This window comes from Neopelma chrysocephalum, unplaced genomic scaffold (genome assembly GCF_003984885.1).
Source record: "Neopelma chrysocephalum unplaced genomic scaffold, ASM398488v2 Primary Assembly neopelma1_132, whole genome shotgun sequence".
Classification (NCBI taxonomy): domain Eukaryota; kingdom Metazoa; phylum Chordata; class Aves; order Passeriformes; family Pipridae; genus Neopelma; species Neopelma chrysocephalum.
Genome location: NW_020897794.1, coordinates 101368 through 120708, shown reverse-complemented (window position 1 = coordinate 120708; position 19341 = coordinate 101368). Strand labels below are relative to the sequence as shown.

The 19341-nt window shown below is 55.4% G+C and overlaps 1 protein-coding gene across 1 annotated transcript in view; it reads left to right on the top strand.

Annotated features, from left to right (window-relative positions):
• The first annotated feature begins 14816 nt into the window (after nt 1–14816).
• The window catches only part of TBX4 (T-box 4), a 32931-nt gene continuing 28406 nt past the window's right edge, over nt 14817–19341 (top strand). Inside the window, exon 1 of the mRNA XM_027698778.1 lies at nt 14817–14828. Coding sequence (XP_027554579.1) covers nt 14817–14828 — 12 coding nt within the window. The remainder of the gene's footprint in view (nt 14829–19341) is intronic.

Below are 19341 nucleotides of genomic sequence, written 5' to 3'. Positions count from 1 at the left end.
TTTCAAGGAAAACATGACATTTCAATGGAAAAGTAACTTTGCATGCTGTTTCTAATTTTAAAGCTTTGCCTTGGAATGCTCCCACAGACTTTGAAATCAGAGCTGGCTCTTATGCTTTCCAGGTTTTATCCACCTTTCCCCATATAATTTCAAATTGCTCCCCCTGTTAACGAGACAATATTAATTCTGCCTCGGTGGATTTTGTGTAGACTGCTTCCAAAGTGCAGTTTCCCTTATCCCATCCCTTTTTTCTCTGTTTTCTTTCCCCCAGCTCTAGGCTATAAATACCTTTAGGCCAGACTGTGGGAACAGCACAAAGCTCTGTACCTGGCTGATGCCTCCTGAATGGATGAATGAACCAATGTGCTTCCCGGTATTGCTCCCATGCTAAGATTAACTCTTAAAGCCACGTGCTTCAAATTAATGCATCTACTCATTCCTAAAGCATTTCATCTCCATTAAACGTGCTAGCATTAATTTCCCCCTGTTAATCTGACCCGTGCCACGAGGGAGGAATGCTGGTGGGTTTTTCCCCCCCTGTATTCCACCTAGTCCCGGTTTGTCCTCACTGTTCTTAACTCTTTTAAAGCAGAGGAGCAAAACCAGGCAAGAGCCAAGTGCTGCTGGTACCAGCAGAGGGGAGGCGAGAGCAGAGATTCTGCTTTGCAATGAATTTCAGGAGAAGGGGAAAAAATGGCCACTGGCTTATTTCTGTTATTATTTCCCAAAATAAGAGCGGTGTGGCCAAGCTGATAATGACAGTGGTGTCAACAGCAATCAATACAAGAGCAAGCTAGAAGTGTCAGGCGAAGCAGAGGGACAGGCAGAGGCTGGAGGGTTCTCCCTACCCTTTATCCCCCCAGTTTGGAGGGTGCCAAGAGCTGCATTTCTCCTCTCCTTGGCACAGCTCCTGCCAGCGATGTCCCGCACTCCGGGAGAGCAGGGGAATATTTACACTGGAAGATGGTATCGTGGTGCAGCTCGAGCTGCCCCTCGAGGTGAAGCACAAACAGGTCTTGCTTAAACAAGGTCACTCCTTTTAGCAGGTTTAAGTGGGTTTCACTGTAAAATGAATTTATTTCAACAAAACCTTTTTTGATAAATTAAACCAGCACCGCTCTGTGTATAATTTCTATAAACAATCTTCTCTCATGTTTACCTAACCTGGGCACGCAGAAACTCTCACACGTTAAATATTAGATGAAAAGGGGCTATGAAAACTTTAAATAATTTCTTTTCTTCTTTTTTTTTCTTTTTTAAGAGCAAGAAAGCCAGCATACCACGGGAAAATACTCTGCTGCTGTTGAGCTCAGGGTCTCCTGGCTTCTGCCGAGGGTGAAGGGGGACAAACCCCTTGTGCTGCCATAGGTTTGTGTTGGGATTTTGTATTTCCAGGGCTGTAGTACAAGGCTTGCTGGGTGCCACTCATCCACCCTGTGTAGCTGGAGGTGTGATGGTTTACCTCCTGTGTCACATTTGTGGGGTCCTGAGAAGTTTGGGACTCTTATCAACTTGTGAATTAATGGTAGAGCATTAATTAATTTATTAATTAAAGGGCTGCAGCCCAGCCCCATTCCAGGTGCTGCTTTGGGAGAGCTGAGAGCTGTTTGGGATTTGAAGTGCTGCAGTGCTGAGGTGTTTCAGGCTGTGCTGGGTCATTTGCTGAGTGATTTGGATGCTTTCCCTTGATCACCCTGACGGCAGAACACCCTGGAAAGATGGACAGGACTTTGGTGAGAACAAACTGTTTGGCTCATAAAAGAGAGCTGAGGTGAGTGAGAAATTTGCCTCCCACAAGGCTAAAATTTGCCTGGTGGGGGATATGTAGTTTTTAGTGAGTTTGGGTGAGTTTGTGCTGTTTGCATCCAGAAAGAAGGAAGGGGTGAGTGGGAGGGATCTGTTGCTGCAGAAAGCCCCAGCCTGGACAAAGCATCACTTTTCCAGCTTTGCTCCTTGAGGGTGGGTCACTCCATTGCCTCAACTCCTTCTTGGGCTGGACTCTTGTAAGAAAGATCTTAATCCTAAGCAAAGTCTTCCCTGCATCTGACTTCTCCCTAAGAATCACTGACTGGCTGGTCAGTCCCACTGCTGTGTGAAAACAGGGGGAGTCCGCTTTGCAGTTGAGTATAAAGCTTAATTGGGTTGGAGGGAGGACAGCAGAAATGTTTCTGTTGAATAATTCAGTGTTTAGAGAGACCCTCCCAGCTCATGTCCTGCTCAGCTGTTCAGATCCGTGTCTGGAGCCTGCTCAGCCAAGGATTTCATCATGAGTTAAATTATTCAGTATTATATACAGGCAAAATTTGACCCCTTAGGGTTGCCAGGGTATTAATCCAGCGAGCTGCACCATGGGGCTGTTTGCAGATCAGTCAGCTGCAGTAGCTCCTGTGGGGACCTGGTGATATTAAGGGAACACCCACCCCAAAACCAGCCCCTCTGGCACCCAAGAGGCACCAGCCCCCAGCTGGGATGCCCGTGGCTCCATGGGGTTTTCTGTTTCCTGGCACAGGTTGCCCAGAGAAGCTGTGGCTGCCCCTGGATCCCTGGAAGTGCCCAAGGCCAGGTTGGATGGGGCTTGGAGCAACCTGGGATAGTGGCAGGGGGTGGGATGAGATGATCTTTAAGGTCCCTCCCAACCCAAACCAGTCTGTGATTCTATGACAGGAATGATATAAAATGACACAGGAGATGGGAATAATGTAAAGCAGGTCCCAGCTGATGGACTCATGAGACTCTCAGTGCTGAGACCTGGATGGGCTCAAAGTGGCTTTTGTCACTGTCTTGAGTCCAAGTGCATAGAAACCTCTCCTCCTTTGGTCAGGGAGAGCCTGGAATGAGCTCATGTGTTTCTTCAGCACTGTGTGGATACTGGGATTGCAGGATCTGTCCAAAATATGTATTAAAAATCAGCTTATCTTCCAAACAAACCCTCAGAAATTCCAGTATCTCCAAGACGTGCTTGGAAGTGATTTATTCGTTTTTGCTTTTGGTGTTTCCCTGACACTTTTCAGCATTATTTTTAATGACACTGTGTTACCAGAGATCACTTTCGGTGGATAACACAGTATTTATGGAAAAATCAACAGCTAAATCTGGTTATCATTGGCATTGCTTATAAAACATGCATAGCAACCAAGATACTGACCGTGGCAGTAAATTGAAAATATATTGAAAACATAAAGCATTTTTCCAATTTATTAGTAATATAAAAAAATATCTGGGCATTTTTTCCCCCTCCTTGATAAAAAGCAAGATATAGAAGCTGTTGTAAGGAAATCTGTAGCAGTGTTGGTCCAAAGGCTGGCGTGGTGAGGAGGGTGAGAGGTGTCCTGGGTTTTGTGGGATTTCAGAGAGCAGACATCCCTCTCTGGGCACGTTACAGCAGTGCCTGGGGCACTGTTCCTTTGCCAAAGGGCTTGTGGAGGTGCTGACTGGGGGTTTTTGCTGTAAGGGGTCCAGGATGCGGGTTTAGGAGCTGTTGGAGGGTGGTTTTGCAGTGGTGGCATTAAAACAGGTGACTTCCCCCCACGGGCTGCAGCCCTCGGTTCTGGTTCAAGTCACCCCTCCTGCCCCCACAGCAGAGCACAATTTGGGCATGTTGTTGAAGGGTTAACCCTGGCAACTGCTGGGTAAGTGTAAAAATATTAATAAGGCTGCTGCGGGTCGCCCTAAAATGGGAATTTATGGTGGTAGTCAAAGCTAATGTTTGGGATCAATGCAACATCCCCTCTCAGAATGAAAAAATAAATTAAACAGACCATCATACAGAGGGTATGTAACCAAATCAATCATATTTATGGCATTTAATCAAAACTTGATTCAGTTAAATCTGTTCCATATGATAGCCTTTGCAGGATGCACACCTTGCCGAGCCCCGCTCTGCTCACCAGAGGGAGGGCTCAGCCCCTGTGTCATTGCACATTAATGAGATTAGGGGTATTAATTTGTGTATGATGCCCTGGGTTTGTGTCTCTGTACCCAGGGAAATGATCACAGGGCTTTGCTGTGGATAAATGGTAGGTGTTTAGTGACCAATATTGCTCAGGCTCCTGCTGCACGGCCCCGATGGCTCCCTGCTGGCTGTGTCTGGAGGGGGAGATGTGCTGCTGCCACACAGCCACCCCAACACCACAGTGCATGGACTCATGGGCAGGTGTGGTGGGACAAAACCTGCCCTAAAACCCAGGTGGGGCTGGAGCAGGGCTGAGGGAGGCACCCTGGGCACACAGGTTTATGCCGTGCTAGAATCTCATTGAAATCTCTTAACTGAATCCACCCATCCTGGCCAGATCCATCCATCCCTTCAGGAAGGCTCTTGCCACCATCCCACGGGAGCAGGTCCTTGGGAGCAAGAGGTGCTCACACCTCCCTGCCTGCCCACACCACCAGACACTGTGTTGCCATCCTGGGAGGAGGGTTTGATCGCACAAACCTTCCCCTCTCCTCCTGGAAGTTAAATATTAGAATTCTTCCTAGCTGCATTTTTAATTCACTACATTAATCTTCCCTTAAAACATGTTCCTTCCACAAAGCCCCTCTGTATTGATCCAACAAAGACAATTATACATTATGGGGGGGAGGGGGAAACAGCTGAAATATTTGAGATTGGCCCTTCTGTGGGATTTATTATGTGTCTGAACTATAGTGTCTGCCTATTTTTTACTCTAAGCCTCTATGACAGGGGTCATGTCTTCCTCCATATACTGTACAGTGCTGTGCTCTCTGATGGGGCTGTATTAAATGCTCAGGATGATTAATCACACTGTATAAACACACTTGGGTTGTGTTTGGAGGCCTGCACACGTCTGTGCATCAGTGGTCTCCAGCAACAGGTACCTACAAGGCACTTGTAGGGTCCACAGCAGCATGGTCTGACTCTGAGGTGCCCCTTGGTGTGTGCAGGAGGTTGATCTGGAGACCCCCAAGGTCCTTTCCAACCTGAGTTTGTCCTGGTGTTCTGTTTTTCCCAGCCCAGTTGGTTGCAGTGACCTTCCCAAGCAGGATGCAGTCCTGGGGCATCTCCAGGTGATGCAGAGCACGAGTTTGGGGCATTTTGGGGTGATTCTCTGCATAGGAACCCATCACCCTCTGCCTCAGGGCTCCATGCCCAGGTTGTGAGGATGCAGGGTGGACGCCCTTTAGGGGAGGGATTGTGTTTTCTCTCCATCCATACCCCAAAATAAGGAGGCAAAGCAGACAAGCCAAGAACCTGTGCGAGTCAGGCCGTGTAGGGAATGAGAAAATAATGAATGACCAGGATTGAATGTTTGTAAATGTGCGTGAGATTAATGAGCAAAGGCTTCTCCATAACACAGAAGGCATGAAATCAATCCCACGCTCCCAGAATAATGAGGGAATCAATAGGATTACGAGGTTAAGGCCAGAGTAAACCTGAATGACAGCTGCAAAATAAATTTTATTTGGGGGACGTGGCTGGGGTTAAATGAAACGTAATAAATAATGTAAAGCATTTTAAGGGGTGGGGAAATGGCCCAGAGATGTCAGGAAGAACAGAAGGCCCCACAGTCGCTAAATCTGCCCAGTTTATACCCATGGCATGTTTTTGCAGGCGTGTGATGGGTGTGACACACACCAAGCCTGTGGCTGGTGAGGTCGTGCCCTCTCCCCTCGCTGTCCAGGACAGGGACAGGAGCAGGGGGCTGGCAGTGGTGCCATCAGGACCCCAGGCTGCAGCAGTGGCACCAAAGCAGGAAGGGATGTGGGTGTGTGAGCCATGTGACACAGTCTGGGATGCATTTGGGGTTCAGCTTGTGTGAGCTGCAGGTCTGTGCATCCCTTCCCCCCTGTGTTTTCTTCTCTGGTGTCCAACTATAAAAAGCTGATATTGCCTCCATCCCATTTCCCACAGGACTCCTGGAGAGCTGCTGCAGGGCCTGTGCAGAGCCCAGAGCTGTGCTCAGGGCTCACATCTACCCCCCTGCACCCATCCTTTGGATGTCATGGTCACTGCAGGGACATGGACCCTTCTGGCAGCGAGAACCTAAAGCCATTCCACCTTTGCACCCACAGTGGGCATGTCTCGTCCTGCTCTGTGCTCCAGCCAGCCCATGATGTCCTGCTGACCTTGGCTTTGGGGATAAATCTCTGCAGGTGGGTGCAGTGCTGTGATTTCAGATGCTCAGTACCTTCTCCTGTGCAGCTTTGGGTGGGTGCTTGTGGAAGAGCTCAGTGTTGAGTCTGCTGCTGTCTGAGAGCTCAGACACTTCCGATGCCTCAGTGAAAACTGAGCTGCTCTGAAAAACCGGCCACAGGGGCGGGTGCCAAACCAGTGTGAATGCCAAAGTTGTAATGGTTGCACTGATTTTTCCAACATGATTAACTCCTGGTCCTGCTCCTCCCTGCTAGGAGCTCTCAGGGAAGGGCATTTGGAGTTCCTGGGATGTGGTCAGTGCTTTAGAGGCAGAGCCCAGCCCAGAGAGGTGTCAGCTGCTTCTGTCCCTGAGGAAACACATACCCTGCTCTGGCAGGAGCAGCTCCTGGTGGGGGTGGGACTGCAGAGATTTTGCTCCTGAATCAACACATTAAAAAAAGCCTTCTGGGGTTGGTTCCCCCAATGCTTGTCCTCCAGGTTTTCCTGTGCCCCAGGGCTTGTTCTTCTGATCAGATGCTGTGTGTTGGGCTCAGCCCTGCTAAGGATGGGCTGGGTGTGCTTTTCCAGGCTGGCTGTGCTTTTCCGGTCGTGATGTGTGTGACTAACAGAGCTGTCCTGCCTGCACAATGCTGCGGGCTCATTTCCATGCTGTCACTGGCACAGGCTGTTGATGGCACCACTGGCTGTTGGCAGTTTACCCCACTGCTGCCTGGGCATGTGAGAGGAAGGGTCTGCAGACCTCTGCATGCACAGGTAGGGTGCCCATGACCTGCTCACTCCCTGCCTGCTACCCACACACTACTGTGTCCCTGCACACACGTGGTCCAGGGCAGCACCTCCTCATCGGGGTCCTACAGACCCACCTGCCTCCCACATGAGACCTCTCTGCAACAGGATGCAGAAAAAAAAATGCCTTTAAGTTTCCTTTTAATAGCTCTTGTAAATCTTATTTTATGTTAAACCTAAAGACACATTTATTATTGTCAGAAAGGAGGAAGAACTGGTGAGTCCCTGGCCGGCTCCAGACTGGGTGACCTGGGAAGAGCCGAGGGAGCAGGTCCAGGGCCATGGTTATCCCTCACCCTTTGGCACATCTGGGGACACATCAATGACACCAGGTGAAAACCTTGGGCTGCTCATGGGGTGCAGACCCCCGTGCCTGGGATAAACTCAAGGGGTTCTGGGTGCAGCACCTGGAGCTGTGGATCAGGGCTTGGAACCAGGCTGGGGCTGTGCCTATTTAACACCTGGGTGCTTGTTTTCCTCCAGCACCTTCCATGCCATAAGAAGCCATGCAGGATATTATTTATTTATTTATTTATTTATTATGGTTTTTATTCAGAATTTTTAAACCATTGCACAGGCAAACCTCGATCCCGAGTCCCAGCCCAGAGGTCAGCAGAGAATTGGCCCTGCACCTGCAACCTGAAACCAGCCCTGCCTGGCTGGAGAGCCTCACGCTGCGCCGCTAATGAAGGGCTCAGGGGGTTGTTTTTCTTTTCTATTTTATTTTGAGATGCTGTTTTGAAGTGCATGGCCAAGAGTGGGAATTTCATAGGGTAAACAGAAAAGCTGCTCTGAAGTTATTTATTGGTTCTGTTTTTGAGCATGTGGACTAGTATTGATTTATTTTGCAGTGTCTCTAGAGGCTTCTTCAAGGCTAAAATGTAGACATTGCATGTTAGGCTGGACTAAATACTGGCAGGAAAATGCATTTGGCTCTTTTAATTGGAAAAACATACTCCTTTTATCACCCTGAGGCCAAGACTACCATAGCAGCACAAGGAGGGCAGAGGAATGTACACAAGTGAGAGATGCTCTGGTTCTCACTTGCTCAGGGAAGTTTGTGGGAGAGGTCCCCACAACTGGCTCTGGGGTCCCACCAGACCCAGAAAGCAATTCCCTGAGGGAGGGTGGGAGGGCCAACAGCCATTCCAGGTGGGGAAGCTGGGTGTGAGCCTCCTGCTGACCAAACCCGCACTGGTTTTAGGAGCCACCATGGCCAGGCTTAGTCCCAGCTGCAGTTTTGTCTTTGTGAGCCCCTTCCAAATGTCATCAGGGGCTGAGCAGGCTCCCACAGCCCAGTGGGGTTGGCTCAGTGCCTCATTCTGAGGGAAGATGCTCTGCATCAAGGTCAGGAGAGACTCATATGTGCCAGCCTCAGGCCTCACTACCCCCTGTTTCCAGTCCATACATTCACAACTGTTATTCAGCTGGAGAAGGGAATGGGAAGAGAATCTTCATCCCTAAGTGCTTACAGCCCCTTACATCCTCTGAGTGCTTTTCAGCTCCTGTGCTGCTCCTGTGCTGTTTGTGCCCCTTTTTTTGGCAGGTTGAGGGACTTGCCCCAGGCCACCGAAGGAGGCAGTGCCAGAGCCAGGATGGCTGTTGCTGCTGCCGCAGGTTCCCCTTCCCATCGCTCCCGAGCCACTCCAGCGACCGCGCGCAGCCGGGCTGGAGGTGGGGAGCTCTGCCGGGAAAAGGTACGAGCTGAGGTTTAGAAATCATGATGTGTGAATTGAAATGGGAAGCAACGGATCTCGGGAATCACCGCAACTGCTACAAGGTGTTCCTGAAGCTGTCAGCAAGCCATCTGCCCGCTCGCCCTGGGTAAACACGGCGCCGCAGCCAGCCCTGCTCGGAACGCCGCGAGGCAACGGGGGTCCCACGGGGTGAACCCCTTCGGGGCGGCAGCGTGGGCCGGGTGGGAGCGGGAGGGAAAGGGCTCCCGAGCGAGCGTAGGGAGGGAGCAGCGCTGCCTCGCTCGTGCCGGGGCTCTGGAGCCGAGCCCTGGCCGCGGCGCTCGCTCCTCGTAACTCATCGCACAGACACCCGCCGTGGGGAGGCAGCGGCGGCCGCGCGAGGGCCGCCGGCCCCAGCGTGCAATTTATGGCTCCGGGGGAAACAGAGCAGCTGGTTCGGGAGCGGAGCAGCAGCGTGCAGGAGGAGAACGCCCGGGGTCAGCAGTCGTCACTCAAGCGTTGCCTCTGCCCGTCGCTGCCCGCGCGTGGCATGGCCACCCCCCGACGTGTGCAGGGGGTGCAAAACCTGCTGTGCTCCTGTCCCGCTGCATGTCACAGCTCCTGGCATGGCCTGAGCAGTGAGGAGGTCATCCCTTTCCCGTGGGGACATTCCTGATGCCCTTTGCCACCGGTCGCCTCCATGAGCCACGTGGAACGTGGGAACGGCCACGGGCTGGTCCCATCCACAGCCCCGACACAGTGACACAGGCAGGCGGCTCTGGAATGGCTGATGTAAAAAAGCTGGGTGACCTGGGATGACACGGGTGGCTGGTGAGTCAGTTTGGCCCCAGGAACACGCCTGGTGGGTTGGGACTGCAGCACCACTGCCAACCCCCAGGGCGGGAGCAGGAGGAAGGGCCCATGGCCGAGACAGACCTGGTGAGGGAGGGCCTGGGGGGCTGCTCGTGGTTCCCTGTGGGTTGTTCCCAGCTCCGTGCTTGCTCCATGCCCAAGACTGTCAGTCATGCCGTGCCTCAGTTTCCCCTCTGTGCAGAGGCCAGTGGTGCCCCTGTCCTGGGGTGCCCAGAGCGTTGGGCTGAGCTTGGGAAGTCCTGGGGCTGAGTGAGCTGGAGAAAAGCAAAACTGGGAAACAATGTGTATTTTTGCACAACCAGGCAAATGGGTGCCAAGGTCCATCAGTGCCTGGTGCAGCTGTGCAGGGAGGAGCGTGGAGGATCAGGATTTTGGGGCTGAGCCCCCTTGTCGAGGATCCTGGGATCCATGTCAGCCTGAGTCTCCTCACAGTGCCAGCCAGCACTCTCAGCCCTCCCGTTCACTCACAATTCAAAATAAATACAGAGAGTGAACATGACCTTGAGTGTATAGTCTAAAGCTTTTAAAACTCTCCTCTAATTCTTTTAACTTCCCGCACATCTATCCTCTGCACCAGCCTCCTCATTTCTCTTTCTCTACAGTAAACTTATACCCTTTCTAAAGTGCCCGGAGAAGACGCTGCAGATGAAATGTTGCTTTAGCTTAATTTCCTATTCCTAACATATGCTTTAATTAATGTCATTTGCTTTGATTTGCTGCCAGCCTGCCAGTGCAGCACTTCCTTCGTTTCGCAACCTTTACCATAACCTTGTGGGAATGAGTATCAGGTGTTCCTGGCTGATTTCATCTGTTTCAGGGCATTTATCTTGAGCCCTGAGGCTTTTCTGTGCTGTGTCAGTGGCACCAGCACAGAGGCAAAACCACAGCATTCTCCTTCGCTGGAGGTGCTGAGTATGTGTGGTATAGAGAGATGGATGCTTGAGTGGAAAGCCCTGACAATCATTGCTTATCCATGTTTTTTACACTTTCTAGGGATCCTTGAGGATGGCCCAAAGCATCCTGGCCAGCCCCTTGACCAGCTGGCAAATGTGCAGCAGCCTCATCTCCATGGGACAAGGTGGGAGATCCCATCATGGATCTCTTCTCTTGTGGTGGTGGAGCAGTGGTTGTGGTCTGAGACAGAGCCCATTTTGCCCCCTTCCATAGCTGGCTCCCAGGTAAGTGCAGGGAATGGCAGGGGCAGAAGCTTCTGGACTCCCTCTGTAGCTGTGGCTGTGCTGACGCTCAGTGGTGCAAACCTTTTCCACTCAGCATCAGGGCTCCATGGGAGCATCTCCTGCTGTCCCCACTGCTCCTGCTCCTTCCCAGATTTCATCCTGTTGGTTTATGACAGGTGCAGACTCATCAAGAGGATCGAGAAGCCCCTTTTCCATCGGTTTCACTGTTCCCACTGCCAGGTGAGACACTTGTGCCATTGAACATGGCTGCGGACATGGAATGCTCTCCCTCCAGCTGGAGCTGCCCTGGCCTCTCTGCACCACCACTCAGTGCCCTGAGCTGTTGTGTGAGAAGGAAAAATGCTTATCTGGGGGGTCTTTTTCCCTCTCTTCTCCTGATGGAGCCGGCTTGGTCACCCATCCCAGGCAGAAAAGCACCAGTAAGCTCCCCACAACTTTCTGTGACTGCTCTGCTTGAGAGCAGCTCCTTGTGCAGCCAAGCCTGGAGGAAAATTTAGCAATTGTCTCTTCTGGCCCCAAATCACTGGCACTTGCATACAGCAGGCCTGAAATGGCCCCTTTCCCAGACAGCTCCTTAAGCAAGGTTTTCCTGTCTCTTTATTTAATGAATCTCAGCCATCCTTTCTCTCCTTGCTGGAGCCAGGGGCAGATGCTGTTCCAGCATTTCATCCCTCCCCTCTCTAGTTTCCCTCCTTCTACCTGCAGCAAATTTGGGGTCCCATAGCAAGTCATGTCCCATAAGGAGAAAATTCCCAGCTCCTGGGCCCCATCCCACTTGGCTATCGTTTCCCTTCCTGCTTTCTCCTGTTGAGAACTTCCCCCAGGAATTGGGAGTATGATCCCTTTTTGCAGCTCTTGCCCCCCTTACTTTGTCCCCTTTAGAGGCAAAAGCACCCCGAAGGCTGAGCTCTGCTTTCAGAGCAAACCTGCTCCCTGGGCGAGGAGGAAAATGCCCAAAATGGAGAAGAGCATTTGTCCCTCTGGCCCTGCCTCACTGCAGCCCGAGGAATGTGTTTCATAGCAGCATCCCAGGACAGGAAGGAGGCATGGGAGGGATGTGACTGAGCAGGCAGCAAGTCACCACATCCCAGAGATCAGCTGATGATGTGGGGTGGCTTTCTGTTGAGAACCAACCCTGGTTTACCTCTTTCTGGGAAATGCTCTAGGGAAATCCCATCCTAACATGTTCTGACAAAAGAGGGATACGGTGGTGAATTTTGACTGGCTTGGCTGACCTGCTTGCTAGGAAGAACCTTTTACTCCCCCTTCCTTCCTTCCCTGCCTCGCTCCTCACCACCACCAGCTCCCCAGCAGCTCTGCATCCCCCTGAGGCTGGGGCTGGCCCTGCAGCTCACCCCCCTCATCTGCAGGGCACAAACCTGAGGCAACCGCGCTGCCCTTGGAAGCAAAACCCCTCCCCAGGGCGGCCCCTTCCCGCCCCAGCCTCCTGCTGCCCAGACCCCCAGCATCTCCCTTCCTCTCAGCTCTCATCTGCCTCTCACCTCGCCTTCCTCCATCCCGTCGTGCCGCCTCCTCGCCGGCAGCTCCACATCCGGATGAGTGTTTGTGCCTCTCCCCTACACTCTGAGACTGCTCTCGCTGCTCCCTGCTCCCCTCTGCCCCTTTAAATCCCTTCCCGCACTCCCGAAGCCTCACGCCCCTAAATCTACCCTGGTGATTTAGCAAGGACCCGGGACAGGACTGATTCCCGGGATGATACACAGCTATCGTAGGCATCTGGCAAGTGTTTAAATCCCCAGGGCCCCTGTTTTCTCCTGGCTTAGCATTTTCCTAAAAGAGGGAATGTTTCTCCCCCCATAGCTACAGTGCTGAGCCCTGCTTTGCCCCACTCATGCTGTGGGTCTGGCATTCCCAGGAGGATTCCCTGTGGAAAGCACCATGGTGGAAAGGGACTGGCTGGGAAGGGCTGCAGGCTCTGGTGGGGTGTGGGACCTTGCATGTGCCAGCCTGGGAGGTGATGGCTTTGCCAATGGCTTGAGATGATGCTTTTGTCTAAACAGCACAGGGACACCACAGCAAACAGTGGGAGTGTGGGATGCAGCCCCCCTCCCAAGGAATGGGAGAGCTCACCAGGCACTGCTGGCACACACTCATGTGTTGCCTTGCTCAGGATTTGGGTCACTGGGGTCTGTTCCAATGCTGAGGGTCCACACTGTGATGTTTAAACAGAGTAGTTTGACCTGACTGGCCCCACTTGCCGTGGCACAGCATCACACTGTGCCACACAGCAGGCTCGGGCAGGGTCTGCACCCAGCTCCAGGGCAGAGACAGAGCTGGCAGCCGGCTGCCTTCATCCCTTCCACTGGGAATTTCTCACCCAGACCAGCATTTTCCTCTGTTTACCCTGGAGGACAGCAATTCCCCACAGCAATAACCTCCTCCTCATCCCCAGCAGAAATTAAATAATCACTTTTAGCAGGACTCGCCCCAAGTCCCTCATCCCCTGCACGGGGACGGGTGGCTGATGCCAAGTGCTCTGTGCAGAGCCACGATGATTGTGCTGGGCTGGTTTTGCAACACTTTAAGACAGTTTCTTGCTCTGATTTAAGGCTTGAGACCAGCCTCTCCTCTTTTCTTCCTGCCTGGTGAGAAGTGATTTGCAGCGTTGTCACTTGGATGTGCCTCTGGTTTCTCGCCCACAGCCCGTGGGCTCCAGGGCCGCTCACCCAGGAGGTTCCACGTGTCCTCCTCCCACTCCTCCAAGGTCCCCGCAGGACACTGGGCTGCCCTGGGGCTGCTGTCCCCTCTCCATGCACACATGTGGCTGCCACCCCAACCCACAGCGCTGCCTGAGTTCCCTGTGTCCCAGGCTGTCCTCCAGGCCTTGGCGGTGCCGAGGAGCGCGGCCAGTCCCTCTGGGGGATTGTGTGACCAGAGCCATGGACCTGCCATCAGTGGTGGGATGGTGCTGGCAGGGCCTGCTCGGACCCCATCCCGTGGCAATGGCAGGGCCTGTTCAGCCCCCACCCCATTTTGATGGGTGCAGGAAGCAGAGCTGTGGCCGCCGTGGCTGTTTGCAGCCAGGCTGTGGAGAAATCACAATGCTCCCAGCGCTGGGCTTTGTTCTGCTTTTGTTTTTCAAACCATCGTTCCCATTCCAGCGTGGCTTCATTTGGTTGCTCCATCCTCCAGCATGTTGTAGCTTTAGGGCTCTTCTCATTAAAAAAACTAAAAAGTAATTGCAAAGTAGATGGAGCAATTTTTTTTTAAATTTTTTTTTAATATATATATTGAAATTAAATCAGAGCTTTGGCTGGGAAATACCATTGGGGACTATCTCAGTCTGACATTCACCAGGGCAGTGATCTTTGGACTATTCATTCTTACAAAGACCGTTGACAAGCTCATGGTAAAGTCTCTTCCATTGAAAAAAAAAAAGTGCAATAGATCTGAAATGTTAGTTTTTTAGATGCTACTTTGAAAAAATAGTAAGAGAGCATATTCAAAAATAAAAATCCAGAGCATTTAGACAAAATTAGCGTTAGTTTTAAAAGTTAAACCAACCCCACAATTGCTTGCTTTTATTTGTGAAATACTTAGGCTTTTTAAAAATATCTAGGTGCATGAATATTCGTTCATACTTTAATTATTATTGCTACACGTTTAACATTGCCGGGTTGCATCTCGCGTGTCTTTGCTTGAAATTCCGGGGGTAAGTGCACTTGGTGCGCTGGGATAAAATTAACAAATATCCCCCAAATATTTAAAGACAAAACGAAATATGGTTGTTCGTTTGATTTACCCAGTTTCAGCAGACCTTGGTGCGAGACTGAGCAGCACATTAGTTTACAACGTCTTAAAACATTCGTTAAAATATTTACTTAACGGTTTAAAACAAAGCCTTAGAGCCTACAAACGCGTCCAGGTCAGGGAAATACACGTGGATAATTCGACTGAACGATTTAAAAGCTGAGAATCGCTTGCATTTCAAACCGTGCATATTTCCAATACCCCCTTAGAGCATCTATTTTAGGCAGATGCTTGAGATTAAAGGGCTGCACGTCAGCCCGTATCTTACCCACGCTTCCTTGTCATCGTTTCTTTGCGATTAAATTTTGTGTTTTCCTTCCAGCCTAGAAGTGTTTGGTACCAGTCTCTTGGCAAAAGAGCCTGAGGAATGGAAGGGTAAGGAAATATGACCCAGCTGCTATGCACAATGAGGTTTGTAAGTCCTTGTATGGTATAAATAAGCATATTACAAAGTTATTAGAAATTTGGCACTGTCGCTCTTTAGAAGCCCGACTCTGATGCTGTGTAATTCCTCCCGAGTCCATGCATAACTCAGTATTAGCCTTCCATTCTTCCAGCCTTGTTACTGGCCAAATTCGGCAACTTTTTCTCAGTCCTCATCCATTCAAACCCTTCTCAGCAGTGTAAACCGGTGAGTGTCCTCTCAAGCCAGTAAATCTGTGCCAACCCATGCGGCCGAGGCTCGGTCCTGACTTTCCCCTCGCCTCGCACAGGGCTCGGAGCCGCTCGGCCGCGGGATATCGTCGGGTGCGGGCTCGGGGCTCGCTTCTCCCCTTGTCTCCGTCGTGGTTGGCAGCTTTTCTAGGGGGGAAGAGAATCAGGTTTTTCTGGGGGAAGAGGAGCCAGTGAAAGGGGGCGGCGGCAGCTGGAAGAGCGCTGGAGCATCCCGCGGAGCGGATCCCACTCGGGTTTTCCCGGCCCGCGCGCTGAGTGTAACGATTGGAGAAAAGCGACAGTAAACTTTTATTAATCGCCGGTGTTTAGGGCCAAGGCATGAGCGAGCTCGGTGACAGTGATGAGTGGTTTGGAGCGCTGGTCCCTGAAAGCGGGGCTTATCCTCCCCCTGCTCCCTTGGCTCGGCGTTGATGAGCCGTGAATAGGAGCCACCCTGCCGTCGGGGATCCGGCCGTTTATCTGCCGGGTGATGACAGTCGGGCTGGTTTCGCCTCGCCGTGAATTGCGGGAGCCCCCGCGAAGCGCACGGCGCTGCCCCGGCCGGAGGCTCCGTGCGTCGGGGACGCTTCACCCCTCGGCGCCGGCCGGGGGATGAGGGAACCGGCCGCGGCCGAGCCCCGCTGGAACCGACCCCGAGCCCGCTGCGGGCAGGGGCTGTCCGGGCTCAGGGCACGGTGAGCCGAGCGCGGCTGGACCCAACCGGGGCCGCACGGCGAGGAGTGGGCCCGACCCCACCGGCCCAGCACCCCCGTACGCACCGACGGGGAAGGCCGGGGCTACGGGGAGGCGGGGGAGCCTTCGGTTTTGCTGTAATTAAATCCCCCACACCTGGGATCGCCACCTCCGCACTTTTTTGTTCAAGGGGGAAAAAAAAATCTGCGTTTAAGGGAGGGAAGCGCAGGCAGCGGCCGAGATTCCCGTTGTCCTTGCGCAGCTGTGGGAGGAAGGGCTGCAGGGAGACTCACCCAAACAAAGCGGAGCCCCCGGCACCAGTAACACCAAAATTCACCTTGCCACGGAGCCCGGCCCGCAGGTGGGAACCGGGGGGAACGAAGCGGTGGAAGCGAGGAGCGGCCCCTCGGCGGCAGCGGGGTTGGGGCCCGGCCCGTGCCTCAGAGGCAGCTGCGAGCGCGGAACCAGCGCGGCCGCGCACGGAACCGAGCGGGGCAGGTCAGTGGCAGGAGCAGCGCTCCTGGGGGCCCCAGACCAAGCTGGGCCTCTCGCTGGCCCTTGCCGGGACGGCTCCTCACCCCTGGGCTCTTCTCAGCCCCTGTTTCGCCTGTGCGAGGGCAGGACGGTGGCGGGTCCCCCGTCGGGGCCCGCCACGGCCCCGTCTTACCTGCCCCGTCCCTCCTGCTCCTGCGGGAGCCGCTCGCCGCTCCCAACCTCGCGTCCCCTGGCCCGACTGGGTCCTTTTTTTTTTTTCTTCTCCTTTCCTTTTTTTTTTTGTCTTTTTTTTTTTTTTTTTTGGTAGGAGTGGGGAAAAGGTTCATTACGAGGTTGACCCCACTTTACTTTTTATTCTGCTCCTGTTCCCAATTTCGGCACCACGTGACGGTGGGAGTGAGTTTGGGTTTAAATTCACTTTCAAGAAAACCCCGATAAGACCCCTGGCCCGTCCAGCCCCATGGCGGGGTCCCTGTGAGCCCGGGGCTGCGGGAGCGAGCGGAGCCTCGGCGCCCGCCCGGGACCCCCGGCTCGGGTAAGGGCTCCCGCGGGCGCGGAGCGGGGCCGAGGGGGTGCGCAGGGGTTCGGGGGGCGCCGTGCAGAACAGAGCCTGGCGGTGCTGTCGCGATATAGTGCAGTGAGCGGCAGTGGAGCTGTCGCGATAGACAGAGGTACAGGTGATAGCGCGGGAGCCTGGGCGCGTTTCGGATGTGCGAGTCGGCTCAGCACAGGACTGGCAGCCCCGACAGCAGCGCTGTGGGGAATGTGTTTGTGTCTTGGTAATAGCGACAGCAAAGTGGCCCCTTTAAGTCGCGACAGCACTCGAGGGGGTTCTCCCCCTGATTTGGGGGTTTGGCGTGGCGGGGGAACCCCGAGCAGGCGGTGCCGGTGGCCGTAGGGTGCGGGGGCTCCATCCGGCTGGAGTGCGGGGACGAGCTCTCCTCTCACCTCGGGGCGGCCTCGCCGACCCGGCCTGGCCACCGCTTTGTTGTGGCCGCACAGATCCTGCCCGCCTTGGGGCAAAGCTCGGGGCTCTGTGTCACGACAAGGGGAGGACGGGGAGCCCTGCCCTCGTCCCTGGGCTCACAGGGAGACCCGTAACCGAAGGCAGGCCCCAGGCCGGTGGACTCGGACGGCTCGGCTACCGTGCCACGGGGTCGGGGAAAGGAACGGGGATTGCGGACCCCTCCCGAGGCGGGACCCCTGCCCAGACCTGATCCCGGCTCTTTCCCACCACCTCTCCCGGGCTGTCCCGGCTCCCACCGAGCCAGGTGCGCTTCCAGCGCGGCCTGTGCCCGCTTGCCCCGCTGCAGCCCCGGCCCGGCCCGGCTCCCCGGCGGGCGGTGGGGAGCGCCAGGACCCTCAGGGTTGTTAGGGGGCGGTGGTGCCGCGGATGTGCCCCCTCCCTGGGCTCCCCCCGGAGCAGCGAGCGACTCCACTCGCCTCCAGGCCCGGCTCAGCGCCGGGGCAGGCCGGGGAAGGCCGCGGCCGGGGCCGGTGCGCAGGGGCCGGGCGGCCGCTGCCCCCACCGGTGCCCCCCGGTGCGGACCGTCGGGCGGGAGTGGGGCTGGGCCGGGGCGAGCGGGCCGGGCCGGGCGGAGCGGGCCAGAGCCGGTCTGTGGGGATGTGATTGACAGCGGCAACGTCAGCAACAGGAGGGGAAGGGAAAAGGGAGGGGGGGGAGACAAAGAGGGAGGGAGTCGAAAGGCCCCAAACTGGATCTTTATGGAACATTTTCCGCCGAGATCAAGGGAAAGTGAATCCGCGCAGCGGGGGATGCCCCGCACGCCGCTGCCATCGGGGGCCGCGGAGCCGCGCCCGGCCTGAGCGCCCCGCGGATGCTCTTCATGCCGCAGCCGCCCCCAGGCCAAGCCCGGAGCCCCCCGCTGTGCCTTCTGCCCCTCGGCCGGCCGTGTGAGTTCTCGGGGTGCGGGGGTAAGGACGGGAGGGAGAGTGGAGTCCGAGGGTGCGGGACTCCCCGCAGCCCGCCGAGCCCCGGCCTGTGTCGGGACACCACCACCAGCCCGTCCCGCTGCTCCCCGCCAGCCAACCTGCTCCATCCCGGGAGCACCGGGGTCCCCGGCCGGGGTAGGAGCCGGGCCCTCGGGGCTCGTCGCGGACACCTCCCACCTGTGCTCGCCGGTCACCGGGTCCTCGGTGCGATGGGCGCCGGGAACATCCGCGGCTCGGCCGGGCCGGGGCCGCCCCGTCCTGACCCCCGGAGCCGGGCGGGAGCGGAGCACTCGGGGCACTCCCTGCTCCGGGGACTGCGGCTGGACACCGGGGTACGTGTGTCCACCCGCACACAGCCGGGCCGGCTGTCCGGCTCCTCGCAGGGAGCTCTCCCTGGAATTCTGCTGGGACTGGAGCTGGGAGTCCCAGCCCTGCTCTCACCGGAGCTCTGCTGGGGTTGAGGGGTCTCAGTCCTGTTCTCCCTGGAGCTCTGCTGGGGCTGGAGTTGGGGGTCCCAGCCCCGCTCTCCCCCTGCACAGCCGCTGCCCCGAACAGCGGCTCGGCCTCGGCGGGCGATGCAGGGACCGAGGCTGGGGCCGGGGGGCAGGAGCGCTCCCTCGGGGGCCGCAGGTCCTTGGGAAGCGCCGGTTTCGATCCTCGGGGCCGGGACCCCGCAGCCTCCTCAGGACTGCTCCCCCTCAGCGCCGCCGATGCCCGTCCATCTGTCTGTCCGTCCGTCCGTCAAGTGGGACAAGCGGCCGGTCCCTCCGCGCTGTAAAAGTCGGGGTTGATGCGCGGCAGCCCCGGCGGAGCTGTCAGGCCTTATCTTTATTGGCTTTTCCCAGTCTCCGTCCAAGTTTAAGAGGGGCCCTTTTATCTCGGAGCCCAGCACTCCGCCTGTTTACACCGCCCGGCTCCGCCGCAGCGCTTCGGCCGCCGAGCCCCCGCAGCCCCGAGGGGACGGGGCAGAGGGACCGACCGGGCTGGGCTGCCCTCCCCGACGGGTACCGGGGGGGACAGGAGAAAGGGTCGGGGCTGGAGGGCTGCGACCACATCAGAGATGAGCTGCCTGGGCCTCAAGCGGGAGCACAGCCACGCGTGGGCGGCTCCCCCGCGGGGCCCTGCTCTC